Source organism: Podarcis erhardii (genome assembly GCF_964252035.2).
Source record: "Podarcis erhardii genome assembly, chromosome: 5".
Lineage (NCBI taxonomy): Eukaryota > Metazoa > Chordata > Lepidosauria > Squamata > Lacertidae > Podarcis > Podarcis erhardii.
Window position 1 is genome coordinate 84787447 of NC_138509.1, and position 23191 is coordinate 84810637.

The 23191-nt window shown below is 44.5% G+C and overlaps 1 protein-coding gene across 2 annotated transcripts in view; it reads right to left on the reverse strand.

Moving 5' to 3' along the window:
* The window catches only part of GOLIM4 (golgi integral membrane protein 4), a 55075-nt gene extending 32090 nt beyond the window's left edge, over window positions 1-22985 (reverse strand). For both annotated transcript variants that reach the window (XM_081862417.1, XM_081862416.1), the window contains exon 1: window positions 21973-22985. In XM_081862417.1, coding sequence (XP_081718543.1) covers window positions 21973-22159 — 187 coding nt within the window. In that variant the 5' untranslated portion in view covers window positions 22160-22985. The remainder of the gene's footprint in view (window positions 1-21972) is intronic.
* Between the last annotated feature and the right edge of the window lie 206 nt (window positions 22986-23191).

Consider the following 23191-nt stretch of genomic DNA (forward strand, 5'->3'; position numbering starts at 1 on the left):
CTATTCGGAATCTGCTTTCCTGCAACTTGAAGACACTGATTCGAGTCCTACCTTCCAGAGCAGGAAAAAACAAGCTTGTTCTATCCTCCATGTGACAGCCGTTCAAATATATGACAATGGCTATCATATCTCCCCTCAGTCTCCTCTTTTCCAGGCTAAACGTACCCAGCTCCTTCAACTGTTCCTCATAAGTCTTGGCTTCTAGACCCTAGAAGGGCCAAAGCTGAGTGGCAGAACATCTGCCTTGCATACAGAAGGTCCCTAGATCAACCAGCATCTCCAGGTAGCACTGAGAAAGACCCAACTGCTGCCAGTCAGTGTAGACAATACCAAGTCTGTCTGTTTGCTTCTTCATTAGATTTCTTTCCCTTCTTTCCACCAAGAAGCTCAAGGTCACAGCATGAATGACTTTTCCCCTCCTCATTCTGTCCTCACAGCAAGCCTGGGAGGCTAAGAGACAGTGAATTGACTCATGGTCACCCAAGGAGCTTCATGACACAGATTAGATTGGGACCCTGGTCTCCCAGATCCTAGTCAGACACCTTAACCATTACACCACACTGGAGTTCAATGGACAAATGATATGGTATAAGGCAACTTCCTATTTTCAGAAGACAGGATGAGGCCATTAGGGTGCTAAGACCTTTTCGCAATCCTCACGCAGATTACCGTACTGCCTGGTTTCAAAAGACGTAGCTTTTTTAAACTGTCTAAACTGAAAGATGCTGCAATCATTTAAAGATTCCAGATGTGTGTGTTTTAAAAACACATATAATAGAAGCAGTTTTTCCTCCCCTTCTGCTTATATACATAGTGAAATGCGGGAGGGAAAAGGGATACAAAGGTCTGGCATTATAAACAGGGAAAAATCAGTTGGCAGCAGTCAATGGCAGCCCAAAGGTATGATAAACCTAATCACACATCAACACACAGTCAATACATGCCAAGTGAACTAGCAATAAATCAAGAAAAGTCAGAATTATCTTCAATCTGATTATGCATTCTTTCCACCCTTTAATTGGAGCATGGGCGAGGGGAGAAAAAGAACACAATGGAATTGAAAATTAAAAGCCTTTTTCTTCCCCCACCTCTCTGCCACAACCCCCCCCCCCAGTAGATGTGACTTGATTGCAAATTATCATATTATGTGAATAATTCACTCAGCGATTCTTAAGTAAGGGAGATGGGGGGAGTCACAGAACACCCCAAGATGTCTGATTGCCTCCAAGTTAGACAGGTGTATGAAACCCTGGTGAGCCGCTGCTGCCACTCCGTGTGGACAATACTGAGGTGGTTGGAACAATGGTGTGATGCAGTACCAGGGAGCTTCCTAATACTGTCTTATCTGCTTGATGTAGGGTAACTCTGTGGTATGAGCAGGTGCAATCCTTGACATCTCCAGAGGGACTGCCCTCTGTCTGAAATTCCAAAATTCCCAGTTCATATAGAAGGGGAAGAAATGGAGGCAGTGAGAGATTTTACTTTCTTGGGCTCCATGATCACTGCAGATGGTGACAGCAGCCACGAAATTAAAAGACGCCTGCTTCTTGGGAGAAAAGCAATGACAAACCTAGACAGCATCTTAAAAAGTAGAGACATCACCTTGCCAACAAAGGTCCGTATAGTTAAAGCTATGGTTTTCCCAGTAGTGATGTATGGAAGTGAGAGCTGCACCATAAAGAAGGCTGATCGCCGAAGAATTGATGCTTTTGAATTATGGTGCTGGAGGAGACTATTGAGAGTCCCATGGACTGCAATAAGATCAAACCTCTCCATTCTGAAGGAAATCAGACCTGAGTGCTCACTGGAAGGACAGATCCTGAAGCTGAGGCTCCAATACTTTGGCCACCTCATGAGAAGAGAAGACTCCCTGGAAAAGACCCTGATGTTAGGAAAGATGGAGGGCACAAGGAGAAGGGGACGACAGAGGACGAGATGGTTGGATAGTGTTCTTGAAGCTACGAACATGAGTTTGACCAAACTGCGGGAGGCAGTAGAAGAGAGGAGTGCCTGGCGTGCTCTGGTCCATGGTCCAACTCACGAAGAGTCGGACACGACTAAATGACTAAACAACAACACCAAGGTAGATGGACCAATGGTAGAGGCTGTGTTCCTTCAACAGCATACGGCCCAACTATCTGAAAGGCCACCTCCTTTCCTACTGGGGTTAAGGATAGCAAAGAAGGCCCTGTTGAAAGGCACCTAGTATTTTCCTTATATAGCTTCCATCGTATGTTGTAGATGCACCTCTTTACAGTGAAGCCTTTTGACAGTTAAGGGTGGTATCCAATGCAGAAGAACTTCCCCACTCCCCGTGATGGCTGTTCTCTGTCTCCAGTCAAAGGCAGTAATGTTTCTGAGACCCAGAGGCTGGAGACTATGGCGGGTTTTTTCTTCTTCTCATGCTCAGGTCCTGCCTGCAAGTTTCCTTGTGTCCTCTGTAAGAACAGAATACTAGACTAGATGGGCCATTGGCTCTTCTTATGTTCTCCCCCTGCAGCTTTCCCCAATCTATTGTAGAGTGCGGAAAACCACAAGATTTAGGAGTTGCTTGGAGAGAGGAGGAAAGGGGTGCTTAGCTGTGAAACTATAAATTCATGCACTAACAGAATGAGTTATTGCTTTGGATACAGCCTGCCAGGGAACTGCCATCAGAACAGAGACAGGAAGCAGAGGGACAGTTGTGTTACAGGAAGCCTCCGAAAATCTTGCAAAGCAGTTCCTCTTCCGGGGAGGAGGAAAGCTCGACCTCCAGTGGTGAAGAGGTGAAAGGATCAGAAGATGCTGGTGGGCAAAGCTGATCAGGAGGGAAGCATGCCCCTTCCGTCGCCGACCCTGCGCAGAAATCTAAAGCGCAAAGAGGGAAGGAAAAGGCTGGGCGTAACGAGACTTTTATGTTGGGAGAGGTCCAGGAAACAAGCACTCCCGGATTCTGCTAGCGATTGAGGCAGACATGAACTTTGGGGCTCTGCACTGTAAATAGTTTTGCAGCTAAATAAAACCTGTAAAAGACAGGTCGGAATCCTGCCTGCTTACTCGTGAGCAACCACCTTTGCAATCTGACACAACCCTAAGGCATTTTGTTTTACAGGACCCCCAAATTTTGTCGAATCTATACTGTTCTGGTTTGAGCTGCGATGGCTTTACTGCCTTATTTGTTTTTATTACTGCATCTTTCATTGTTGTAACCTGCCCTGTGGTGAAGGACAGCTAAGAAATCTTATAAAAAGGTACAGGGGACACGGGTGGCGCTGTGGTCTAAACCACTGAGCCTCTTGAGCTTGCCGATTGGAAGGTCGGCACTTCAAATCCCCGCAATGGTGGTGAGCTCCCGTTGCTCGGTCCCAGCTCCTGACAACCTAGCAATTAGAAAGCATGCCAGTGCAAGTAGATAAATAGGTACCGCTGTGGCAGGAAGGTAAACAGTGTTTCTGTGCGCTCTGGTTTTTGTCACAATGTTCCGTTGCACCAGAAGTGGTTTAGTCCTGCTGGCCACATGACCCAGAAAGCTGTCTGTGGACAAACGCCGGCTCTCTCAGCCTGAAAAGCAAGATGGGCACTTCAACTCATAATCACCGTCGACTGGACTTAACCGTCCAGGGGTCCTTTACCTTTACTTACAAATTACTAGGGGATAAAGCGAAGGGTACTAGTCATGATGGGACGCGGGCAGCACTGTGGTCTAAACCACTGAGCCTAGGGCTTGCCAGTCAGAATGCCGGCAGTTTGAATCCCAGCGACAGGGTGAGCTCCCATTGCTCGGTCCCAGCTCCTGCCAACCTAGCAGTTCGAAAGCACGTCAAAGTGCAAGTAGATAAATAGGTACCACTCCAGCGGGAAGGTAAACGGTGTTTCCGTGCGCTGCTCTGGCTCAACAGAAGCGGCTTAGTCATGCTGGCCACATGACCTGGAAGCTGTACGCTGGCACCCTCGGCCAGTAAAGCGAGATGAGCGCCGCAGAGTCATCCGCAACTGGACCTAACGGTCGGGGTACCTTTACCTTTACTAGTCATAACAGCTGAATGCTACCTGCAGGATCAGAGGAAGCATGACTCCGAGTACAAGTTCCCTGGGAAACAAAAACAGGAGACAGACATTGTCCTCATGCCCTGCTTGTGGGTTTCCCATAAGCACTTGGCTGACCAATGTGCTGGATTTGACAGGCCTTTGGTCTGATCCAGCAAAGCTCTCATATTGTTCTTATGACGTGATGTTGCAAAGAAAATGAGATGTGGTGTTCTGAACCATATTCCCCAATAATAACCCAGAGTTCGCATCCTCATTCTTCCTTGGTTCTCCCCATTGACTTCAGCAGAATTTAAGCAAGCTTAAATGTGCTGAACAGCAGCCTCCAATTTATTAAATTCCATCTCAGAGAGTGGTTTGTATTCATTTCACTTACACAACAGCCCTAACTTAACTTAGGACAGCTGCTCAGCTTGTCCTAAACCCATCAACCTGTTTCATCCTTACAAACTTAAATCAAAGAAATGTTGCTAAGAATGACCTGAACAGCTGTGTTTCCAAGTTACTATACTCGGTTCAGCAAGAATCGGCACACTTTGCACAGTGTTAAAATGGTGCTGTTTCTGGAACAAAACAATTCTGCCATTCAGCATTCTGCCTCCCAACTGTACTTCCCTCAACATCCTGTGGAAATGTGCAAACAGACTATGGTGACAATACTCCTCGCTTTAAAATTATTGATTGATTTTAGCAGGAATTTTACCCTGAAGATCACAAAAGCAATTATTCCCTATGTGTAAATAATGAAAAGTTATTTTTTTAAAAAATGAAACTACTATCTTATGTTTTAGCTTGGTTATAATAAGATCACGGAAAATTCCCCAAAGTTTTAATACACTTTTTGGAGATGCCTGGGCCTGGGCCTGCCCTCTGAAACCCAAAGCAGTAACAACTAATAATGATATGTAATAATAAGGCTAGTTACTCTCAATTGCCATAAGACTGCGGAATCAAAGGGAGGCATACTCTCTGACCTCTCTCACCAGCCAGGACATTAAGGACACTGGGAGGCTGTACCTTGTCTCTTATAAAGTATACCATGCCAATGGGGAGTAAACCTGGTCCCATCCATTGGCCAGTGAAGAAGCTGCACCAATGCTTGCTTTCCTCTTCCCTCCCTATTCCTTTTTCTTTTTGTATCGCAGCTATTAGATTGTGGGCCTGCAGGCAGGGACTCTCTTGTCTTCTGATACGTATATAATGCTTAGATAATTTTAGGTGCTTTGTAAGTGGTTAACGGTCTGCATAGTGCTTGACAATAATGAAAAATATTAATAATTAGCAAATAATGCTGTGCATATATTGAAACATCTGGTTTAAATAATCTGGTTTAAATACCAGCAAAACATTGACCTTCTGACATCGGTAGTCCAATTCATCACCACAGCCATAGTTTCAGGGTGTTACAAAACTGTGAACTTCTAAACTCAAAGATGAAATCATCCTTTTATTACTCTTGTTTTTTAACATTAGAAGAGAAAGAGAGAGGGAACTCTAATTAAACACGGGTGTTATTTTAATTAAGAATGAATTATTCCAAGTTTCAAGTTAGAAGTGCATAGTGGATTTTTTTTCCCTGGCTGTTTGTATGTACACTTAAAAAAAAAAGAGGCCCACTGTATAAAAGCAGAATCTCTGTCCTCCCAAAATTTTCCACTTGGCATAAGAAGCTTCTGAAAACCAAGAGCTTATTCATTCCTTCTGCATTCTCTCATTTCCTTTCAATAAAGCAAGTACCTCAGTACAGAGGGCACTATTAGAAACTTGAATGTTGCAAATTCATATAATTAATGTCACTGGTATATTGGAAGCCTTAACTGGAGTGGGCGGACATTTATTCTTCCACTTCATTATTATAAAATGACAATCGAAAGGATGAGAAATGTTCAGAAAGGATAGGTCTTCTAAAGGCTAGGAAGGACATTTGCAGGGAGTAGAAACCTCTGATTGACAGATCCTGGGGACAAGGATGGGTAAGAGGCTGACATCTCTTTGCTTTTAAACTTTATGGTTAAGAGGCTCACATCTGCTAGAGACGAAAAACCCCAATCCACTAGAGCAGGGGTCAGCAACCTTTTTCAGCTGTGGGCCGGTCCACCATCCCTCAGACCATGTGGTGGGCCAGACTATATTTTGGGGGAGGGAAATGAACGAATTCCTACGCCCCACAAATAACCCATAGATGCATTTTGAATAAAAGGACACATTCTACTCATGTAAAAACACGCTGATTCCCAGACTGTCCACAGGCCGGATTGAGAAGGCAATTGGGCCACATCCGGCCCCCGGGCCTTAGGTTGCCTACCCCTGCACTAGAGACTCTCCAAGCTGATGCTCTCAATGTCTTTTGGAATGTTAATGCCCATCATCCCTGGCCAACATCGGAGGGAACCAGTTCGGGGAAGTCTCAGAGGTGCGCCCCGCTGAGTCCAATGGGACTTACCAATTTAAAGTGTCTGGGGTTGCAGACCAAGCACTGCTTTCTCCTGCCTTAAACTTAAAACCGCAGCGAGTGCACAGATATGAAAATATATTTTATTCTGGCAAAACCAAGAACCATGGTGCAAATCTATAACAACTAAGGACACAATTTTGCCTTAGCAGTGTTGTTGTTGTTGTTGTTGCTTTTAACATAAATAACTTTAAAGACAACTTTTTGGCTAGGGCTCTGTTTCAAAAGTTTCTCCGTCCTTGATGCGACAGCGGAATTGGTTTTCTAAGATGTTAGGGAGGTTATCTGATCCTAACGTTTTAGAATACTATAACAAAATATTATGGGATTCTAGTATTTTTCTTGGCTCAGCCCTCATCTCCAACGATTTCTGGCCAGAGAGAAAAAACCCAGGAGGGAGATGTGGTTACCAATATCTCAAAACTGTTAAAGCCACTTCCTCAAAGCAGTTTTGTTACACAAGGATTAAAACAGATACACTCAAGCAACAAATCTTATGTGGAAAAGCAGAACAGTCAAGGCCCTTGAATTTATATACGTTATGAAGACTCACACCTTCAGTGTCACACATTTTTGTTATGCACATTAACCACAACATAAACACACACGCACAAATTTAATGACCTGTGTGTGCTTCCCGCTGTTCAACACATTTAGAGTTATCTAGAAGTGCAAAGTTATCTAGAAGTGCAAAGGGATGCAGGTGGCGCTGTGGGTTAAACCACAAAGCCTAGGACTTGCCGATTAGAAGGTTGGCGGTTCGAATCTCCGCGATGGGGTGAGCTTCCGTTGCTCGGTCCTTGCTCCTGCCAACCTAGCAGTTTGAAAGCACATCAAAAGTGCAAGTAGATAAATAGGTACCGCTCTGGCGGGAAGGTAAACGGCGTTTCCGTGCGCTGCTCTGGTTCGCCAGAAGCGGCTTAGTCATGCTGGCCACATGATCCGGAAGCTGTATGCCGGCTCCCACAGCCAGTAAAGAGAGATGAGTGCTGCAACCCCAGAGTTGTCTGTGACTGGACCTAACGGTCAGGGGTCCCTTTACCTTTACCTTTAGAAGTGGAAAGCATAGGGTTTCCAGGTATTTTGAGGCTCAAGACTTAAAGAGAGTGGGGGCTATGAGATAAATAGAGGTGCCCAGCAGATCAGAGGGTGGGAACCTGGTAGGAGCAGCTGTGCCAACTGCATCAGCCTGGAGTCAGATGAAGGGAGCATTCAATAGCAAAAGCTTTCAAGCCAAGTAGAAAATACTCTTACCCCCGAGATTTTAAGACATTCCCTTAGAGATTGAGGTGTATGTGGAATGTAAAAAAAAAAAAAGAGGTGGAGATTTAGATCCGGTCAACAGACCAGATCCTTATTTCCCTACAGGCCAAATTTGACAAGTGGGCAGGGCCACCCACCTAAGAATCACCCAATGTTACAATGACAGCAGGTGGCCCATTTTTGCCCACAAGGTTTAAAATCAAAGGGTGCAGATGAAGGCACTGTGCTTTTCAAGCACCGATGATCAGCTGATTGTCGGCACCTGCAGAGCCCTGTGTGCGGCTATTTGCAAGCCTCGCCAGTCCCCTGATTGACAGGGCTTGCAAAGGGTTGTGCAGGGGACTTTGCAGGTGCCAACCATCAGCTGACATGGGGTGTCTGGAAACTGCAGCCCAGTCATGTGTTTATCTACCACACACGGGGGAGGCCTGGTGGGTCTGAAGATGCCCATGGGCTGGAGGTCCCCCATCCCCGGCTTAAAATTCTGAAATGCACAGCAAACCCCAAGATGTGAGCAACTTAAGTATGCACACTATTATCTGCTGCAAGAAGGTAGGAAGGGATGGATGGGAGAAAGTCACGTGACATGAGTCCAAGGCACAAAACGGATTCATCAGCTAAGGTACAGTTAAGGATTCCCCACTGGGATGCACCAGTTTCCCATTAATCCAAAGCACTGAATTTAGACAAGACCTTCTGGTCTGTGAATTATTTAACTGTGCATTACTAGAGCATACATTAGCAGGGTGCTTCGCAACATGATTTAAGAGTTCTCTTCCTTCTCACCCAACAAGTCCAAACAAGCGTAGAAGCCATAAAACATCACTTCTCCACTTCCAACAACTCAGTAGGAGTATTTTATTTCCAGAATGAAAAGTAGAAACGTTTATTAGTCAGTTTCCACTTCCCAACCCAGGGAAAACGGCCTCACCAATTCAGAATCTCCATCCATGCAATGTTGTTTATTATTTGTCATTATTGCTAGGGTGGTCCCTAGCAATAGAATTGAAATAACGTCACATTCAAGACCTTAGATATCAATTAGCACTTTGAGCATGTTATGTCAGCAGGTAATATCTACTACAGAGCCTGTTGTTTTACAGAGAATCAGAATGACCATCACAGAACAAAGCTGAGGTACTGCAGAGGCTAACAGACAATGCCAGAGATCAGGAAGTCACGAGTTTGGATCTTGCTTCTGCCACAAACTCGCAAGGGGGCCTTAGGCAAGCCAGGCTCTTTCTCTCTCAGGCTCAGTCAGCCCACCTGTAATATGGGGGACTATAATACACACTAACTTTACAATGTTATTGTAAGGATTACAGGAGGGTAATGTATGTGAAAGCACTCTGAATACTTAAAAGCACTATACAAGTGTCAAATATGATTACTACTTTCAAGCTGCTAATGGAAAGATGGTTCTGAGGAGCTGAACAATCATGCGAAGAATGGAAGATTTGCTGGTTTCAACACCAACTGCATCTACTGCTGCTGCTAAAAGTTCCATGGTGCTATCTATAGAGATGGCATGGTCAATTAACCGGTCTGACTGTGTCTATTTCAGGAAAAGAAATATTTTTGGCTAAGGGAGTTTTATAGATATATGTAGACTGTGGGGACTTACCCTTCACTGTAAAGCTATTTTTTCCATTTAGAGTCCTGACATTTAAGTAAATGACACTGCGATCCCATAGAAGTTGACTCCAAAGTAAGTCCACTTGAGTTCAATGGGACTGTTGCTGCAATACTAAGCACATTTAGCAGAGGAGTAGTGGTTAAACAAACTTACCAAGGGAGTAATGTTTCATACCACTTTAAACAGTTATGGCTTCCCCCAAAGAATCCTGGGAACTGTAGTTTAAGGGAGCTGAAAGCTGTTAACAGACCCCTATTCCTCACACATAACTACAATTACCAGAGATTTAACAATCAAACCCTCTTCCCAGGGAATTCTAGGCACTGTGAGGGGAAGAATGGCCTCTTAACCAGTGTTTCCCAACCTTGTGCCTCCAGCTGTTTTTGGACTACAATTCCCATCATCCCTTGCCACTGGTCTTGCTAGTCAGGGATGATGGGAGTTGTACTTCAAAAACAGCTGGAGGCACAAGGTTGGGAAACACTGCTCTTAACAACCCTGAACAGACTACAGTTCCCAGAATGCCTTGGGGAAGCTATGACAGTTTAAAGTGGTATTATACTGTAGATGGGGCCTTGCTAGTCACTTGGAAATAGGCTGCTTTTTCTATTAAGATAGCCTACCCCTGCCCACACTCAACAAAAGGCCCACTTTAAAACCTTGCATAATAAGGAAACACTCCATAAAACATTTTTTTCTGTCCACAATATCCAGTAATTAAGAAAGGAGGACCAACTAGGCTACCACACAGATAATTTTTCATGGGTATGTCAATAAATTAAGATGCCTAATGCATGTAATTAGTAAAGCTTTGATTACTGTCTGTACAGGGTGCTGGACTACAAGAGCTATTCAATAATTAGTTTGTTAATTGGCTCCATCCAGGGATGAAACTAAGCTGCTGGAAATTAGAAACCAATCCCTTTGGCATTTAATCAGAAATATTAATAAAAGGAAGGGGTGCCGGGGATAGAACAAATGCAACAAAAACCCACATTTGTCCTCCTGTATAAATATTTAGAAGTTTCTCCTTGCAAGGAACCTGAAAAACCTGCACAGTGGCTAGAAAAGGTTCATCTGAATCTCTTCTTTATTATCTGAAAAGAGGGCATACATTTGCAAGTGACACAAAAAAGCACATGCAAATATGTGTCGTCTTTTGTGTGGGGGTCAGAGGGCCCAAATCACATAGAGAATACTCTGTTGGCACCCTTGGTTTTTGAAGTTACAAGTACAATAAAACATCCTTTATAACACCCAGGAGGCAACAGAGGAATCTAGCACATCCAGAGTGTTGATTTTAATCAACATAGGGCACAATCCTTAACCCTGGCCAGAGTGGCAGCAAAAGGCTCGATGGAACAGCACAGCCAGCCTGTTGTTTGGGGAAGCACACTCTGGCATTCTCACTGGCAGAGCGAAAACCTGTGTCAAGGTGGACCGGGTGTTTGTATTGCTCTGTCAGATTGCAATCTTATCGAAGCTTTCTTCTAGGAAAGCTGCCATAGCCAGGCCCATAATTCCTCATGCCATATTCCAGCAGCTCTACAAACACTCATTGCCTGTGATATCTTAGACTTGACACCCTGAAATAAAAGCCATTACTGCATCCTTTGATACAGAGGCTAGATTTGCATATTTCAGGACAGGATTAGTCATATCCAGTGCTGTTTTTTCTAGAAAAATAGGTGCTGGAACTCACCACAAATGCCTCACTTATTCTCTTATACAGTGGTACCTCGGGTTACATATGCTTCAGGTTACATACGCTTCAGGTTACACACTCCGCTAACCCAGAAATAGTGCTTCAGGTTAAGAACTTTGCTTCAGGATGAGAACAGCGGGTGGCAGCGGGAGACCCCATTAGCTAAAGTGGTGCTTCAGGTTAAGAACAGTTTCAGGTTAAGAACGGACCTGCGGAACGAATTAAGTACTTAACCTGAGGTACCACTGTAATGGCAATGATGCCCTCCTGAGAGGTGCCGGAACTGAGTTCCAGAGAGTTCCAGCTGGGGAAAAAAGCCCTGGTCATATCACACTGGGAACTTTGTAATCAATAGACAAAAAACCACCTGAGTTTATGACACTTCCTTGCCTATTTACCTGAAGGCAATTTTAACCCAAAACAGGTGACTGGGACAAAGGTGGTAATAAGCTTCCCAGACACAAGAGCTAGATAGTCAAGCTCTTGTGGTTCTTAAACGGTCAGACGGAGAAGATTGGCTTGTCAAAGATGTGGCAATACAGAATTATCTGGCCCTTCAAGTATTTTCCTTATCTAATCAGCAGGTAAGCAGTGCTAATATGGACAAAGATTTCCATCTTTTCAAAAGGCAACCTGATGGTTTCCTCCGAGATGTGAGCCTGCCCTGTTAAAGATAGCCCAGTTGCTGCCTCTATGAGACGTCTTACTGCAACAAGCCATGGGCCGGGTTCGTATGTCGCAGGAAGGCAAACACCTTGGCCCATGGTTAAGAAGGAGAGAGCACTTAGGCATGATCTCAGGTTCAGATGATGCTTTGGCTTACCTGCTGCACCACACTGAGCTGAAAGGACTGGGGAGGAGTGTGACGGGCGCATATTTGCGCTAAGTCACAATTTGGCTTAGTGGTATGTGCAAATGCAGCCATATATGTACAAATGCAAAAATGAAATTAGAAAGATTTCCCTAATCTACCATCAGTGTTCCTTTTCCTGATTAATACCAAACACAGAGGCGGACTTAGGGCAGCATGACCGGTTCTGCCACACTGGGCACCAAGCCTAAGGGGTGTTGTAGGGCATTGCAACTATGACATAGTGAATTGAGCAGAACAGAAGGTGAGAAGGTGAGAAACTTTGGCCTTGCACAGGGCTCCACTGAAATTTGAAAGAGCAAAGTCCGCCCCTGCCAAACACCAGTGTTGTGAATTAGTACTGTACTGTATTTTGATACCATGGATCACTTATAGTTTAGATGCGCTTTTATGACCGCAAATTTTTCTTGTTAAGCCACTTGTCAGTATTTAAATTGCATAAATAAGTAAAATAAACATGTCTAAGATTGACCGCAATGGTTTTAAGAAGCTGAACAGAAATTGGACGCTGCATCAGGTAGCCCTTTGATCTGAAGCAACAGGGCTTTTCTTCGGTGTTATTTCCATGCAGAAAACGATGCACTAGTGGAATTTTAGATGCTAAAGCTTTTCTACATAACACAGCCATCATCATAATCATCATCAAGCTCCCCAAACATTAGATGTCCTACAATTGCAAACTTAATAAACCATGCCTCCAGATCAGCGGTGGAGCAAGTCAATCGGGTGCCTGGGGCGGCGCACGTGCCCTGTGCCCAGGGGCAGGGGCAGGGCAAGCCAGGGCAGGGCAGGATGCTCCGTGGGGAGTCTGCCTGCCTCTTCCCACTCAGCTGCCCTACAGCTGAGGGAGAGGCGGTGGGCGGACCGTTTGGGGAACCATGGAGCCTGTGGATGCCCAAGACACCATATCACTCCCAGGAGAGATGCATGGCTCAGGCGCACTGCAGGCCCCACGGTGAGTGTCGCCCGGCATTTTGTCTCCCCCCTCAGTGGTGACACCCAGGGCGAACCGACCGCACCCTCTTCCTCCACCCCTGCTCCAGAGTCAGCATAGCCATTGATTTGGGACGATGGGACTTATTTTTATTACTATTATTATTCATAATAGAATTTATATACCACCTTTCCTTTCATGAAAGAGGCCATTCAAACAATTAAGAGCCAACAGCAAAATAACAAGAAACCAAATTATTTTTTAAAAAATGCAACTACATTAATCCATGATTAAAATATAAAATAACTCAAGCCCATTAACGCAGCATAACCGTTAAGACAACAATCAAAGCAGGAGATTCAAGTCAGAGAAGGGAAATGCTTGTCTAAACAGGTGAGGCTATGAGAACTGTCAGAATGGCTCCCAGATTTTGGCAGGGACAGCATTCGGTGCCATCAGCAAAAATGGCCACCTCTGTGATGCCACCAGCTTGATATAATCACCAGGCCATGGCCAAACTAAAGAGAGTCAAATTGTTGGTCATATTGCCCTTACTGAGCACTGGAGGCAGTGAGAGCCCCAAACCTCCTGATCACTGCTCCCAATTGCTTTTTATAGATGTTAAATAGCATTTGGGACAATGCAGCTCAACGTACCTGGATTGCACCAGGCTGGGGAAACCTCCCATAAGCTTACAATCTAAAAGCCAAAGCTTTGGCCCTTCAAACACAGGAAACTGGTAGGCAGGATTGAAAGCCCAGAACTAAGAACAAAGACCAAAGGGAAATTGCAAGATTATTTCAGGCCGGGGGTGAAATGACAGGACACTTTTTGATACAGAGGTTTGTCTTTTCATTTGTTCTTCTTTTCAGATGCTCTCTTGCTCCTGCCCCATGACCCGTTCACTCGCTTTTATTTGGACAACGATGTGGTAACTGTCTAGACCTCCCATGCTATCACATTTCCTGAAGCTCATTTGGGCATGCAGGGTTTTTAATTCTTACTGAAGACCGCGGAGTAATTCCTATTTTAAGCACTTGGGCAGGCTGAGCTAACATTCCTGCTCTACCAAAATTACATCAGTATCCATTTCACAAAAGAGCAACTGGTTAAAGCCACGCTGGTAAATGGAGAAAGTATAGGTAACTATTTATAGATTTTTGCCCGAATCGTGCAGGCAGCAATACATGCTTAGATGGCATTGTCTTCATCCCACTGAAGACTACATAAACCAAACACAATAATATACCATTTCAGGCTGCAATCCTATACCCATTTAACTGGGAGAAAGGTCCATCACTACCAATGAGATTTACTTAGGAGTAGACATGTATAAAATGCCATTCCTAACCCCCCCCCATGCAACAAATCCATGTTTTAATACAGTATATAGGAATAAATTATATGTTTTTTTCTCTTTTAATAAGGGCAGGGGTGGGGGAGGGAGAGAAATTATATTCAGTTTGTATTTAAAATGCAAATTTGTACTTTCCAGAACCAAATGTGCACAAGAACAGCCACCCTTTGAAATTCACATTTCTCCCAATTTTGCAATGCAGTTTTCTAGCCAAGAATGCATATATTGTAGTAAAGTGCATATATATATATATATATCTGCATATAAAATATAAAAATGCTTTATATTAGGAGAAGCTGCTTTGCAAAGGCCAAAACTGCATACACTGGTACCTCGGTTTATGAACTTAATCCATTCCTTGAATTCGTTCTTAAACCAAATCCATTCTTAAACCAAGGCACACTTTCCCTAATGAGGCCTCCCGCTACCGGTGCCCTTCCACAGTTCAGCTTCCATTCTTAGACCGAGGTAAAGTTCACAAACCAGAACACTACTTCCAGTTTTGCGGAGTTCATAAACCGAATAGTTCATAAACAGGACTGTTCGTAAACCGAGGTGCCATTGTACAAACTTGTATAGATTTGAATACATTCACACTAGAAGGTTGGTGAATTTTCATGGCTTTAAAAAAAAAAAAAAGCAAAATAATGTGGAACTGTCCTTAAAACTTAAGCAGCTTGTGCGATTCAGCTTTTACCCAAGGGGCATTTGGATTATATGGGTCCAGAACCTTTTATTACATTCTTTAAAAAAAAATAAACAAATAGCCTCTCTCTTTTTTGCATCTATTTGAGTTTTTTTGCCCTCTGCAGCTAAGGAGCCCAGTCCTCTGATCAGAATGGTACCAATGCAAATGTTGCCATGCTTCATGAACTTAGTCCTAAATTAGCGCTTGGGGGGGGGGGAGCCTAACTCTCTACAACGGAGTTTTTTCAGTGGTTGATATCCGTCTCCCATGGAGCTTTGACACAGGTAGAGCAGAAGAATAACCCCATGGTATTTGTTCAGTCAGCCAGAACAGACATTTGTGCTTACAGCATTCCTGTTACCATTCTCCACCATGGTCTTCATTATCCCTTCCTTGCCGATGTGATCTTGGGGGACACGGATTACAGATCAGTGGCACAGGGAAAGGAGAAGCACCTAAAGGCTATATATACTTCTGCATGGAAATACAGTGGTGCCTTGGTTCTCAAACGCCTTTGTACTCAAACAACTTGGAACCCAAACACTGCAAACCTGGAAGTAAGTGTTCCAGTTTGCGAACTTTTTTCGGAAGCCAAACATGCTCCGTTTTGAGTGTTACGCTTCTGATTTGAGTGCCACACTTCCGTTTTGAGTGTTACACTGAGGTCTGTCTGTTTTTGCTATTTATTTTACATTTTTGTTTTTGCGGCTTTTTTGTTTTGGTTTTTGTGACTGTGTGGAACCCAGTTCAGCTACTGTCGGTGTGACTGAAGTACATTATTTATTGCTTTCATTTTATGGATCAATGGTCTCATTAGATAGTAAAATTCATGTTAAATTGCTGTTTTAGGGGTTGTTTTTAAAAGTCTAGAAGTGATTAATTCATTTTGCATTACTTTCTATGGGAAAGCGCGCCTTGGTTTTGGAACGCTTTGGTTTTGGAACGGATTAAGTTTGAGAACCAAGGTACAAGTGTATCACTTTGCAAAAAGCAAAGAACCACTTAATGCAGATCGGCTGGAATGGAAGAGAATGGGAACTGGTTCACACATACTAGTTAATGACTTGATGGTTGCAACATCAAGTGATAATTTATTATTTATATATATTACATTTTTTATAGCATATTTCCCGCAAGGAACTTAAGATGATGTATATCATTCTTCCTTCCCCCATTTTATCCCCACAACAACCCTGTGAGATAGGGTTAGGCTGAGGGACAGTGGCTGGCCCAAGGTCACCGGTGAGCTTCATGGCTGGGGAAGGGGGGGTCTAGAACCCTGGTCTGACTCTAACCACTAATGCACAGATGAGTGAGCCATCACACACCGAACACCAAAAGCAAAACTTTTGCACTGACCCGCAGAGTGCTTTTCAATGGCATCTGTCCCAACGTTCAGCTGAGGGTCATCAACTAATCTCCAGTGCTGCATTCTCATGTGTGTACCATTCATTAAAAGAGTAATATTTTTTTTTTTTTTAATGGTTAAATGCAGATGAGAATTGTATCTCCACACTTTACACAAACTGTGTCAGAAAAAGTCCCCCTTTGCTGCGTTTCAGCCATCTCTTCGAGTGAACAAAAGGCTTGACAGAGCATGATGAGAGTTTAATTAATGTGTATTAAATTATCTTGGGAACGCCTTCTCAGATAAATTGCTCTGTGATCCATGATCTGTTACTCTTCTGACTGACTGCTTCTGTGCAACGGCCTTTTGTGCATTTGCTTATTTTAATAAGAAAAATACTCACCCGGCATTTGCTCCACATTAAGACAGCAATGTGCCAAAGTTTTCTGTACCAGTACATTTCAGGACCAAGGCCATGTTATTTTCTAGTTTGGCAAAAGCAAACTGGCCGGGGGGCGGGCACGCAGGAAAGAAGGGTGACACACAGTTGTTGGATTTTAACTTCACAAAGGGACATGATGTTCATTTCCAGAAACGGCTCTTCAAATACTGTATGTTTGTCAAACGCACCAAGCTGCCAACTTGGTCCATCTGCCACACAGTCAGCACTAGGCCAAAATGCTTTGCGTACCTTTTCAGTATACAGAGGTTTGGCGTACACAGGTTTGTCCCGATAACTGCATCTCTGAAACTGAATGGATACAACACCTCAACTTCACTGCAATTCAAAGCTAGGCATGTCTACTCAAAAGTAAGTCTCACAGAGTTCAGCTGGTATTACTCCCAGAGAAGCAGCCTTAGTCACCCATGCAATCCAAGTTTTAAGAACCCCATTAGAGTAAATGTTCAGAATTTGATGACTCCCCAGCAACTTAGAAACAGTTGCTTTTGACTGTCACCTGAATGCAATTCTGAGTCCAAAAAGAGAGTAACTATATCTATGTAACAGTTACAATGTAACTGGTCAAACATGCTAGTCCACAGTATTGCAGCTTGGAAATAGTTTCTGAAAAAGTTGGACATGCTTCATGTTCCAGCATAAAGAGGACAGTATAGTGGTATCTATGGTTGTGAACAGGATCTGTTCCGGAGCCCCATTCGCAACCTGAAAGGAACGCAACCCACGTCTGCGCACACACGGGTCACGATTCACCGCTTCTGCGCATGACGTCATTTTGCGCGTTTGCGCAAGCGAGAGCGGTGAAACCCAGAAGTAACCCCTTCCGGGTAGCCGCAGGACGCAACCTGAAGCAAACGTAACATGAGGTATGACTGTATTTAGCACATAGGAGCCATCTCCAGGGGGCCATGGGTGTTTGGGCACCCACAATAATATAATTGTCTCTGTCTGAGCCCCTCCCCACGGAAAAGTGTGCCTCGCTGGCTGCGGAAAGAAGGAGGAAGAGGAGCAGCTGCTGCTGCCACAACGTGGACATGCGATGTCACAAGCACACACCTGCATGTAGTGAGTGTGATATAACATTTCCCCAACCACTCAGGGCGGCTCCCAACAGAATATCAAAAACACAATAAAACATCAAACATTAAAAACTTCCCTAAACATGGCTGCCTTCAGATGTCTTCTAAAAGTAAAATAGTTGCTTATTGCCTTGACATCTATTGGGAGGGCGTTCCACAGGGCAGGCACCACTACCGAGGCGGCCCTCTGCCTGGTTCCCTGTAACTTGGCTTCTCACAGTGAGGGAACTGCCAGAAGGTTCTCAGAGCTGGACCTCAGTGTCCGGGCAGAACGATGAGGATGGAGACGTTCCTTCAGGACATTCTCAACATGTATTCTCTATATTTCAGATATGGAGGTCAGAAATACATTTTTCCACCCAAACGTTTTTTTCACATGTAATCATTTCTACAATTAAGTAGTCAAGACCTAATGAGAAGACTTCATAACTATGAAGAATTCATGCCTCTTGTGTATTACTCAGAAAATCCCAAGAGGGTACAATCTGTTTCTTATTATCTTTAGATAAAACACTGTCTCTACTTTACAAGTGAAAACAAAGGCAGCATTTAAACAACTTAAAAGTTTGACAGGGCTGCAACAGGGGCAGCTATCATTGGCTATGGCTGGTTGACTGAGATATTATATATATATATATATATATGCGCAAAATGGGTTTTTGGCTCTGTGCTACATAAAATGCTACAGATGACTATAATTATTACTTATACTGGTCCATCGATTTAATGCTCTGACTTGATTAGCCTTAGCTGAATTACTAGCACTCAAAAATATGTTTCCAATATTCATCTGCAACACAATCATTTTCAGAATATGTGATTGAGAAAGTTTCCATGTGTTATGTTGTAACCAAATGGATATTCCAATATTAAATAGGACATTTTATTATGAGCTGTATTTCTCTTCCTGGTATTGCTTCATGGAACGTTAATTCTCACAAATACACCACAGGGGAGCATTCTTACATTCCATCATCACGTCAACAGCATATGAATGATGTCGGTTGGTATTTTCCAGTTGGTAGGCTTATACTAATATGGTCTAGAAACTTTTGGGTCAATCCCTGTTTCAAACATTACTTTTTACAGCTAATCATCTAAAAGACACAGCAACGTTGTTGTTGTTGTTTAAAAAACAGCAACAACACATTGATCCCATTTCAATAATTTAAATTTATAACCCCATCCATTCTGAAGATGCAAAGCAGATAATTCCAAGTCATTCACATAGAAAGCAAAGTGGTACTATACTCCTATGCATGTCTACCTATAAGTCTGATTGAATTCAGTAGGAGGCGAAGTGCATTCGATTGCCCCCCAAGAAAAGGAATTTAAAAACCAAGGATGTACAACTTGTGGCTTACCAAGCCATACACAGCCCACCAGATAGGAAAGCTTGTCTACCAACTACTTGATAAATTCTGGTGTTTTGTTGCCAGCCCCGTATTGCAAAAACAGAGCAGGGGAAGATGAAAGGGTGTTTATGAAGCACCACTAGATGTCAAAGTTATTTATTGCCAAGACGGTTCACTGACATATCTCAGGCTTTTGATATCAAGCAGGCGCCACCACTGTACTTTTTTGGGCGCCTGTTAAAAACATTTTTTGTTTAGATAAGCCTACCCAGACATTTAGAAAGTTGGTGTGAATTTCATTCTGTTTTCGGTCTATTTTTATTTTAACTTTTCAAAAGCCTTAAATTGCTTTTATTAATTTTTCTGATTGATAATTTTATCGTTTTGTCTTTTTGTAAACCACTTTGAGGTTTGTTTTTACAATAAAGCAGTGCATAAATTTTATGAAATAAAAATGAAGAAGCAGGCTCATAGCTCAGATACGAGAGCTTCTCAAGCAAAGTGCAAACCTGATTTTTAAAATAATAATAATAATAATAATGCTGTTTTCATTGCCTTTTTCAATAATAATTGAAAGAGCGTCTACTTTAAGTAATCTGCAGGGCAACAATACAGACAGAACTTTAGCTTGCGTATCAGCTGTCAATTTTCCTCAAGTAAGAACCTGTATGGTCAAACATCACCTTGGCACAGAGACATTTTAGTTAAGCAATTTGTCGCTTTCTGGAACTTTTTATCACAACAAAGAGCTGGGATGGACAACTTTCTTCTTCCTGAGAGCTGCTCTAAACTCCAAACTCTAGCTCAGAGGTAGAGAAGGGTAAAAGTCTATTTCATTACAAAATAGACCCCTTCCGAACTGATAAAGCTTTATGATAACGTTTGAAGACATCTGGCAAACACAGATTCCCAAGTTATAGAGCACATGGGCTGAGAGTAACATTGCATAGAAATATGTGGGTGGACATGTTCCACGCATCTTATTTGAGGATTCTGTCACTTTACAGTAGTGTAATCTCCTGTTTTCCTGCCTGTCCTGATTACAGCTTGATAACGTGGAACAGTGGCAAATCGTTTACTAGCTCCTGACGAAACTTTTGATAGGAGTACCAGATAAATTCTCAGCACCTAACCCTCAGGCTAGCAGTTACCTGTTCTTGTCCAAGAGCACTTTGCTCATTAAGCATGTAAACTGCCTACGAGTGAATTTAATGTTTATTTTTCTAAAAAAAATAGGTGTAAGTTCCTAATGAAAAAATAATAATATAAAAAGGCAATGAATCTTACAGGTGGCTCCACAAAAAAGTTCAATGTGAAGATGAATTAGAGAAGTCAACGGCGAAAAGAAGGGGTTGTTAACAATTTTTGGCATTCACCAATCCTCTGGGGGCCACAGGTCAGCAGTGGGTGTGGTCATCACACAATCTGCCTCTCACAAACCCTGCATAGACACCCAGACCCACAGATGCTACCCCCTACTCAGTTGATATGCGCAGAAGTGGGGTTAATGACCCTGCCTCCGCTTATCAAATGTTTGACCTGACGATCAGGATATAGGTCATTTTCTATCCCCATCAAGGCGCTGGACTCTGAACCATCCCAGTGCCATGTGTACTTTAAGAGAAGGGAAACTTTTGTCCTTAATACCTGCACAGATAAAACCAAATATTTTGCATAAGTACGGGCTGTCTGCCCAGAACTGGCAGACCTGAGGATGAAAAAGCAGATTCCACAGGGTGCAAGCTAAGTTCACGATTGAAAGGTTTTTCTCGTTTGAACACAATTCTGGTAATTAAAACTGGGGCAACTCAGCCATGAAGCTCACTGGGTGAGCCACTAGTATGGCAGGGTGGGGGGTGGGGAATCCATGTATGCTCCCTTGAGCTCCTTGGAGGAAAGGTGAGACATGAGCATAATAAATAGCTACTCAGAGGTGACTCCCATCTGTTTCCATAGGGCTTAGTCCCAATTAAGGCTATAGGATTGCAGGTCAAGCCTTTTGTTGTTGCTTCTTTGGGGAAAAGACAACTAAGGAGGGGAAGCACAGCAGAGGTTCATAAACTTAGAGATGGCACAAAGAGTGACCAGCAGGAGGTTAATGCCAATGAAGGGAAGGTCTTCACAAAATGCATACAGTGGTACCTCTGGTTACATACTTAATTCGTTCCGGAGATCCATTCTTAACCTGAAACTGTTCTTAACCTGAAGCACCACTTTATCTAATGGGGCCTCCCGCTGTTGCCATGCCACCACCGCACGATTTCTGTTCTCATCCTGAAGCAAAGTTCTTAACCCGAGGTATTATTTCTGGGTTAGCGGAGTCTGTAGCCTGAGGTACCACAGAGGTACCACTGTAGTTAAATTATGAAATTCTCAATTACAAGACACAGCAGTGTTTGGCTTTAAATAACTCAATTGAACCTCCATCTTCTGAAGCAGTACACCTGTGAGTAGCAGGTGCTGGTCATAAACAAGAGGATCTCCATCACCTTCATTCCCTGCTGGTGACAGATAAGAAATGGATGGACCAGGATTCAGCCCAACAAGGCAGTACGGATGCTGCATCATGCCTGAAATTCCACAGAGCGCTGCATGCGCAAAACTCCCATGAATTTCAACAGCGCATGCGCACACACAACTGCATGCCAGAGCTACAGCCCAGCGTAACCGGCTGCAGAACTAGGACGGCGCACTTTGCTGGGACACAAAAATAAAAATAGCTTTTGGGAGCGTCCCCCGCCCCCAAAGTGGAAGGGGAGGCAGAGCTTTCGGAGGGGGAACAGCCAAGCAGCTTTTACCTTGTAACTGAGCTGATAGAGACTCCTGGTGCTGCTGGTATTTGAGGGCCACAGCCTCCGCCTTCCTCAGCTGGCTCTGCAGCTCGTAGTAGAGCATCGCCCCGTAGATGAAGCCGAAGACCACGATGAGGAGCAAGAGGGACTGCAGGATCCGCTTCTGCTTTCGGGAACACATCCCGTTGCCCATAGTCCCTTCCTCTGCGGATCCAGGGGCCCGTCCACCTCAAGGCACCTCTATCCTCAGACAGCAGCCGGAGCACGAAGCAGCATCAGGGGCAACGGCCCAGGCGGCGGAGGGGCCTCGGAGGAGAGCTGGACCCATAGACCCTGGCGCCAACTTTAACCTACCTGAGCCAAGTTTTGCCAGGCACCTGAGGTCACGCAGCAGGCAGGCCGAGCTGGAGGGCTGAGACTTCAAGGGATCCCAAGGAGCATGCAGCCTTTAGGGTCAAGAGCGGCTCCACTCCCTAGGCCCCCTGTCCTCTCCACGGAGCCAACGCTCCCTTTGCGCTTACGCGGAGCGGGAAGCCTTAGGAGCGCGGATGTCCGGAGGCAGCTCAGAAGAAGCCGGGCATCTCCAGGCAGCTCTGCCCTTGCGAGCGAAGTTCTTTGAGTCTCTAGGAGGGCGATCCCCAAGGTTATCCTGCAAAGATCTCTCCGGATCTGCTTCCCCCCCAGATCGGTTCGTACTTTCTCTAACTGCAGGAACAGTTCGAAGGAACGGGCAGGATCTGATCCCCCAACGTTCCCTTGCTTCTGCCCGTCTTTCCCTCCAAGATCCGTTCCTCCCAAGCGAAGTTTTCCTTTGCAAGATCTCCCCGGGGATCCCTTTCCCTTCGCCCTCCCTCGGGGAGCTAAAGTTACTTTCTTCCGGCGGCTGATGCTCCTCCGCTGTTGGGGGCAAGAACTTCCCTTCCCCTGCCTTGCCTTGGCCACCTTCCAGCCCCGCACATACGTGTCACCCTCCACTCCTAGGCGGCTTTCGCCAGCGGGATCCCCCGAAGGAAGTCCCGCTCAGGCCGCTGCCTCATTGGGCGCAGCGCTAGCTTCTCCCCGCCCCTCGGGCCGGCAGCGCTGGCGCGCATTGGGCGCAGGCCGCGTCCGTCCGGCCTCCCGAGAGCCGCGCTTTCCAGCTCCCGCCCCGCCCCGCCGCTTTTCCCAGCCTGGAGCGCGCGGGAGAATTGAGGAAGTGGGCGGGGTGGCGAGAGCAAGGCGCTCG